At 27.1% G+C, this 8,590-nt stretch overlaps 1 protein-coding gene across 5 annotated transcripts; it reads left to right on the forward strand.

The window, feature by feature from the left end:
* The first annotated feature begins 73 nt into the window (after positions 1–73).
* LOC118644575 (glucosamine-6-phosphate isomerase-like) lies at positions 74–8,462 on the forward strand. 5 transcript variants are annotated; one of them, XM_036283351.1, is made up of 8 exons: positions 74–214; positions 289–654; positions 804–915; positions 5,863–6,025; positions 6,589–6,873; positions 7,442–7,800; positions 7,915–7,996; positions 8,256–8,462. In XM_036283351.1, exons 4-7 carry the CDS (start codon positions 5,902–5,904, stop codon positions 7,990–7,992), a joined length of 846 nt encoding a protein of 281 aa, XP_036139244.1. In that variant the 5' UTR covers positions 74–214; positions 289–654; positions 804–915; positions 5,863–5,901; the 3' UTR covers positions 7,993–7,996; positions 8,256–8,462. The 5 variants fall into 5 exon arrangements, with proteins under 5 accessions (XP_036139244.1, XP_036139242.1, XP_036139245.1 ...); XM_036283349.1 differs by lacking the exon at positions 804–915; XM_036283352.1 differs by lacking the exons at positions 804–915; positions 7,915–7,996.
* The last annotated feature ends 128 nt before the right edge of the window (positions 8,463–8,590 follow it).

Here is an 8,590-nt window from a genome sequence, read left to right on the forward strand (position 1 = left end):
GATGGATGGAACTTTAAAAGGAAAAGGAAGGAGGAAGATGATGAAGTGTGAGGTTCCTCTTTGGTAGAATTTTCTACCTCTGAGGTAAAAAAGTTTTAATGAAATTTTAATGAATGTATAACAAACAAATGAGTGTTTTATTTTCATGTTGCTGAAAAATTTGGAAAGCGAAAATAATTAAATCACTGGTAGTAGAATATAAACAGTCAATGAAGTGAGTACAACTTCTTTTCTTTTTCTCTTTCTTATTTGTTTTATTTCATTTTAAGTGTTTTTTTTTTAATTTAGGTAAACAGAACAGTCTTTTAAGTACAGAAAGTGCAACGTGCCGTCACGAAGAACGCGAAGAATACTTGTTCACGTATTTACTTCTTGTAGCTTGTAGCTCGTAGCCATCATAGCTCTTGAGAGCCCTAAGAAATAATTAACGGACAAAGAACTTTGATGCGGTAAATTGCTGTGAAAGATCAGCGTCCTATCTTTAAGAGCCGCGATAAGGATTCGCATGGCAATGAGCTGACTTGGAAGAAAGTGAACCGCCACACTCAAGGGGGAGATCGGACGACGGACGCAAGAGATTAGGTTAGCGTGCTGGTCAGCTGATCCAGTGACCGAGCGGTAGTGTAGCCGACACGACGATTCGTCCTCTGGCAGGTTCGTGCTCCTCCAAGCGATTCCCTGTTCCTTTTCGCTCCTCTCCAAACAGCATGCTCTGTTGTGGAGCTGCGGCTCCTCCGTCACGATGGAAGCGGGAAAGACGAATTAGCATCTTCACAAATCGGTTCTTCGTTCTCTGTACGCAGTTATTTTTCGGAGGTCAACAGGGGTTCACTGTTGACTCTAAAAGAGAAGGAAAGAAGGCTGCATCCGTTCAAGTCGTGATGTGATAAGCGAGTCTGCAAGCGAGATAATCGTGTGTGTTTATTGATAAGAATTTTGGGTATTTTGGTATCTCTACATATCCTTTTGTGATTAGTGTAGACTGCATTATTAGATTATGAGAGAAAAAGTATTTATTATTTACAGTTTATTGATAATCTTTTAAAAAACTAATTTTGTGGAAAGACATTTAAATATATATTAATGTATCTAATATGTTTAAAGAGGTTTTTTAAGAAAAAGAGCATAATTTTGCAGTGGCTATACACGTATAAGATAAAATAAGTATAATGTCACGAGTTTATCTCTGAGATATGAATGCGTAAATAGGTCTTGCTATAGAACTGTAAAAGCCTGTCCTTAGTCTTATTACACTTATTATAATCAGTCCATTATCTCAAACAATCTGGTTCTCTTATTGTGAATAGTGCATATGAATAAATATAGATTTGTCGATTACCAAAGATAGGGTGAAACTTAACAAATTAGTCGTATAAGATACATTTATATACAATTTAAAATGCACATGAGCTATTTATTTTATCCAAAATACAAGAAGCATTCTAAACAACACAAGTCGGGTCATGAGACATTTTAAGATGACTTTTTCAAAGATAATTCTTTAAGACATTTTTATATATCTCAACATTTTTACATTCTTCACTTTTACTTTACTGTCTTTATCTTTAGATGTTTTTTAAAAGTCTTATGATTGAATTTTGATTTGTCTGATTGTTCTTTAATTGTCCTTTGATTGTCCTTTTATTGTCTTGTTTATATGTCTTTAATTTAAATTGATCTTTTATTTGAAGATCATGGTTTTTATTCGATGCATGCTTATGCTTGCTTCTCAATGATTGTCTTGGTGATTTGCCATTGATTTTTAAGCAGAAATTGCAAAATTTCAAAAATTTTTTAATAAAATCTATGCCAATGGTAAAATCTAGTATTTTTCCTGTAACAATTGATTTTTTCTATTAAAAGCGATAAAAAATCTTTATATTATGTCACACTATTTGAATTTAATTGGCGAAGAAATTTTCAAAATAAAAAATATGAGAGACTTAACAACAAATACCTATTTTAAAAATTCAGAAGTATTACAAAAACCATTGCGCAGAGGTTAAAAAATTGTGAAGAGTCATATAAATCTCAATTATCTGATGAAATAACATAAAATAATCAATTGAAGCATTTGAAAACTTCTATTTGCAGTCAATAATTTTAAATAGCTAATGAGCAATAAAAAAGAGATAGATAATAAGATTACATTATTATTATTACGTTATTAACGTTACGATTTATAAAGAAGTTATTTGGCCAGCCAATTAACACACAGCGAATGCGCTTGACACAGTAACAAAAGTGTAAATTTTTTGAAAACAAATGCAATTTTCATATTTTATTATTTGTACTTCAACACGCATATTATGTGAATAAATTAGCTTTGTGTTAAAAGATGTTGAATGGTAAACAGACTAAACTTATATTGATAAAAAAACTTAATTTTATTATAATATCATTATATTATTAAATTAAAATTTAATATAAAATTTTATAATACTTATATTTATAATGTTTTTGTTTTGTTTTAAAAATGAATTTTACATATTACTTTGAATGAAAAGACAAATTACTAAAGTTTCATTATTATTAGTTACTATTGGTTGATTGCAATCCTAAAATTGTTTTATTTTATTATTAAATGCAATAATTTTGTGACAATTTTTTGTATATATATTTTATAAATTTGGAAAATTTTTTTACAGAATTTTAAAGTATATACATAATATGTGTGTAGTATGGATTTTATGCCGAGAACAAAAACAAATTTTTTAATTCAAATCTTTTATCATTTTTTAGATATTTCTTTGATATGATATCTAGAACTCATATTAAGTCGTGACATATTTGCTTGTTATAGAAGCTCTGCAGTCTATACTAAGAAATTGGGGTTTCCAAACATATGATTGCACGAAAAAACAACATCGAATTCTTATTAGATTGAGACATTTATATATAATTTAATGTGAAAAATTTATACGAAAATTTTTTCGCACGTGCGCATATTGATATAGCAATAAAAAATTTTGTGCTCATTATTTCCCATAGTTTCAGCGACAGAGTTTTGGTGGTTATAATATATTGAAGAAAAAATATTTTTTTTAATATAATGTCAAGGAACTGAGTCAAAACAAGCATTTCAAAAGCGCGCTACTTTTGCGTGAATTTTGCATTCTAATTATTGTTACAACTGATAAATCAGTATGACACTTTTTCTTCCCAAGTGTTTTTAAAGATTAAAAAATTCAAAGAAATGGCTTGTATAGTTCAAAAACAAATGAAAGAATAGAGGCCAAATAATGAGCAAATAAGGTGTAAAAAATTAATAGAATTTATTATTATAAAAAATTAATTAATCGACTGAATGTTTTGACTTACTTAGTCTTCCTCAGTAGTAATATTATATACGTATAAAATAAGTTAAGACATTACAAGTGAATAAATTAAAGAATTGAAAGAGTTAAGTCATAAAACATTTCATAACAATTACATAACAGCTTAACATGTCAAAGGATTACAAAATGAGCAATGACAAAATAAAGATTCGATAATAGAAGTATATAAATTGGTCAGAAATATATAAATTAATCGGTAAAAATAATATAGAATACATAATTGATTCTTGTTTTTACGCAAGAATAATTTGAGTCCATAATTAAAATTGTGGTAACTTCGTTGATTCAATTAGTAAAATGGAAGTTAAAAAGTTCACTCTTAATGCCTTAACTTATTTTATACGTATGTAATATTACTGCTGAGGAAGACTAAGTAAATCAAAACGTCCAATTGATTAATTTTTTTATAATAAGAAATTCTATTAATTTTTTACATTTGAATTTGCTCGTTATTTGGTCTCTACTCTTTTATTTATGATAAAAAAATTATTTAAAAATATGTAATCTCAAAAACTCTGTTTACAAATAATTTGAGAGCTTAGAACGAGAGAAAAGTGTAACTAGAACTGCGATAAATAATCAGTGCACTTTTTTTCTCCAAGTGCCATGCCGTATTCAATATTTATAAAATATAAAAATGATAATTGTTAGACTTTTTTTAAAATTACGTTTGGTGATTCGAATAGTATTAACGGGAACTGTTGCCAAAAGTAACAATATTTAGTGTTTTCTTGAACTTTAAAGAGAACTGTGTCATGTTAGATTCGCAAAGTTAGCATAGTTCTTTATTTTTATTTTTTTTTGTATAAAACATACAGAACTTTTTATTTTTATAAAGGATTATATAATTATGAAAAATATTAAAAATTGTAATTTTTTTATATCAATAGTTGTGCCCAAACTTCATAGATCCTCCATTGCTGGGTAATATTATATAATATTAAGATTATATTACTGTAATTAATAGGTAGCGCTATAATTAATGTTTATTAGTTACTTGCATGCTCTAGTTTTTATAATTAGTGCGTGCAACTATGTTCTGTGCAAGTATATGGTGAATGATAGGCTCATGCTATAATGAGGATATTTCATAATTTTAGCATTCGGCTTTATCGTCCCTAATCCATGGGATTATTAGGATCAAATTTGTACTTATTGGAAAAAGCAGAACCTAAATATTCTTTTAAAATAATCAAACATGATTTTTCTTTCTTTGTCAATAGAGGACTCTTTATTCTATTAACTTTTAAAAAAGACATAAATTTAATGTTTTTTTTGTATAATGGTGATTCTACATTAAGTCGGATGTGTTTTTTTCCGGAATTTTAAAAATATGTTATAATATTATGTAATATTAAATATTTGTTCAAGTTTCAATATTATAATCATAATTAAGATATAGAATTTTGAAATTTCTGAATTTTGAAATTACTATTTTTAAAACGTTTTATCTTTTAAACACAGAAATTAAAAGTGCAGAACTCGTAGCGGCTAAATATTTTGAAGTAGTTTTATAACACTTATTATGAACATTAACATTGTGCTTGCATTCCATTATCGGAAATTTTATCTTGTCTGATATGCTACCTTGTCTGATATGCTACCTTGTCTGATAAAATTTTATCTTTAATAAATAAAAGTATCGAACATAATAAAAGGCAGAACATCGTACATTTGTGAGACATAAAACTAGAAAAAAGTATAAAATAATAAATAAACATTTTTTAATATGTTTTATTTTATATAACTATTCATAACTTTTTTTTCTTAACAGCCATTCATAATCGATTCTTATATTTAAGACCGTCTTATGTATTAATCACAGAGTTCTTAGCATTTTAAGATTACGTAATACTTTCAATAAAATTGATTATGAATAACGGCCTTGAAGAACTATCGTAAAAATGGTTTAGAGAGAGAGAGAGAGAAAGAGAGAGAGAGTTCGTAATTTATATCTTACATTAACTAATAATATATATTAACGTTGTATTTCTTTGCATCTTTGTGATACGCGAGAAGCTACACACGATGTTGAATTTTTTTAAACATTCCCAAAAAGCATATTTTTTACTTCTCATTTTTAAAATAATAAAGAATATTAATTTTTTATAATTTATAATTTCTTCAAGAAGAGATTAAAAACTCAAAAAAGTATTTAAATACACTTTTGTTATAAAAATTATATGTTTAAAGATTTTTTAACACATAAAGTGAAATAAATTTATTTTAATAATTGTTTACGGAATCTTGTATTTTAAGCTGTTTTGAAATTGCAGTGTTTTAAAGGTATCGTGATTTGAAAGTATCATAAATTTGAAGATTTTATTTCTTGAAAAACATAATAATACTGAAACTTGACACATATTTTAATATTATATATGAAAAGAAGAAAAGATTCAGAGAGAACAAAAATATGCATTTATTTGTTGTTTGATTTGATATGAAAACGCCTATAAAGAGATTTCGTAGCATTAATATTAATTTGGTATTAAAACGGTACTAATTGTGTACTTATTTGTTACAGTGTGCAATTATATAATTGTGTACAATTAATATATTTATTATGCGTTTGATAATCTGTGATAACGTGGACGACGTCGCAGAATGGTCTGCGAAGTATGTTTTAAAGAGAATCAATGATTTCAATCCCAATGAGAACAAGTATTTTGTTCTCGGTCTCCCTACAGGTAAATATTGTAAATAAAAGGGCAAATCTATATTTAATGGCTAAATTAAAATTATCTTTTTCTAAAATAATAACTAAATTTAGGGCTGACCGATGAAAATGCATTCAAATGCAAAGATGAGATTGCTTATATCGGTAGATCTTTTGGTGCTTATTCAACTCTCTAAAAAGGGTTATTTTTTATTTTTTTAGTTTTGGACTATTTGAAATCTTTGGATTATTTGAGATTTAAATTTTTTAATTTGGATAATAAATTTATGATAAGTGACAGAAGAAATTGAATGAATATTTTTGTCTAGATTATACTTAACTTTGGGTTGATCGTATTGAATCCGTCATTTTGAATTTCTTAATTTGGACAACATTATATTTATCAAAACTTTTACATCAATATCTTATAAAATCTTTTAAGAAGTGCTTTATATAGTTTTTTTTTCGAAAGTTTTTTTTATTAGAGTTTCGCAGGGGTCTCACTTGATCATCCGCGTAACAAAAATGATCATGGTCGTGCGAGGATTATAATATTATCAATTTTACTCATATTTTTATTTCTTTTTTATTTAGGAGGGACGCCATTGGGAATGTACAAAAAGCTCATAGAATATTATAAACAAGGCAAAATTTCCTTCAAGTATGTTAAGACGTTCAATATGGACGAATACGTCGACTTACCAAGGGATCATCCAGAGTCTTATCACTATTACATGTACAATAATTTTTTTAAATACATAGATATTGATCCGAAAAATGTGCATATACTTGACGGAAATGCAACGGATCTAAAAAAAGAATGCGATAATTTCGAGAAAATGATTAAAGAGGCTGGTGGAATAGAATTATTCATTGGAGGTATAATACAACTGTACACACTTTTATTAAGGATGTGACACCCATGTTCAAAATAATGAAAAAAATATGAAAAGTTTATAGCTTATATATTGTATATGATAGTATTACAAAAAGAAATTGGCAGCAATTTTTGCGATTGTAGGAAGAAATAATGATAAAGATTTAAAAAATGTTTATATAGGTAAATAAAATTTATTTTTATTCTATAAATAAATGTTATTATAATATGTACTGTAAATAACATTTATTTATAGAATAACTAAATTCACAAGAATAACTAAAATTGCAATAAAATTTTACATAAATTATCTTAAACATTTAAAACATTTATATAAAAAGATTGAGATTTTTGTCATTACTTTTTAAATTATAATAATATAAAGTATAAATATATTTTTTAATAAAAATAGAAACGTTTTAAATAATGTTATAAACACAAGTTTATATGTTATATAATTTTTTAAAATTGTTAATAATTGTAAAAATGGGTATAATGTATCCTTAAATATAAAATAATAGATTTTTTACGTGTAACAGTTTGTAAATAACCTCTAAATTTGCTTAATAGGTATCGGTCCGGACGGACATATAGCTTTCAATGAGCCAGGTTCGTCGTTAGCTTCTCGCACAAGAGTGAAAACTCTCGCGCAAGATACTTTGGAAGCCAACGCGAGATTTTTCGGAAATGATATTAACAAGGTGCCAAAACAAGCGTTAACTGTAGGCGTCGGTACAGTGATGGACGCTAAAGAAGTAATGATTCTTATTACCGGATCTCACAAAGCTTTCGCCCTTTACAAAGCCATAGAGGAAGGCATTAACCATATGTGGACAGTGTCCGCGTTTCAACAACATCCTCACACGCTCATAATCTGTGATGAAGACGCAACTTTGGAGTTACGCGTAAAAACAGTTAAATACTTCAAGGTAATCTTATCTGCATCATTATACGTTGATTTAGCACCTTTTTTGTGAAGTAGAGACATCGGTTAAGTTAAAGCAATGTAATTGCGTCTCGAATTCAATTTGTATGCTATTTAGGCACTCAGTGACGTACATCGCAAATTGATTGAGGAAGATGGAAATGCAATCCCCCGCCGTACAATGCAAAACAGTTAAAGCGGTAGTTATCTTTATGGCTTTTATGTTTAAGCAAAAATTTCTTTGAATTATGATTATAATCTTTGAAGTATAATACATATCCATTTTCCTTCTTACAATTTTTTTAAATAAGAAAAATATATGTAGATAAGATATTATTCTTATCCACTTTTTAAATTGTTATTGTACAAATTTTTTACAAAAATTCTAAATAATAAAATAATTGAAGTTAAATCAATTCTGAATAATGAAACTTATAACTTATTATTCTTTATTTATAGAACTTATGGGATATTCATAGCAAATTGATTGAACAAGACGGCCGACCAAATTAAAGATTTTACTATCATTGACAGTTTATGAAAGTTGTAACAGATTTACAAGGAAAAGAGAAGGGCAGAAATAATCGGAAGTTTTAGCGTCCAAAGCTATAAATAAAGTGTTTAAGTATCAGAAGTCATATTATACAATATACATATATATATGTATTTTGTGTTTTTTATCATATTTTACGTATAAAAATTTCAATTACATATATGTTATACACAACTGCCATATAAGTGTTAAAAAAATATATTTTTATATTATTATTCTTTATTATTTTAGAAATAAATTT

Source organism: Monomorium pharaonis, chromosome 2, assembly GCF_013373865.1.
Source record: "Monomorium pharaonis isolate MP-MQ-018 chromosome 2, ASM1337386v2, whole genome shotgun sequence".
In the NCBI taxonomy this organism is placed as follows: Eukaryota; Metazoa; Arthropoda; class Insecta; order Hymenoptera; family Formicidae; genus Monomorium; species Monomorium pharaonis.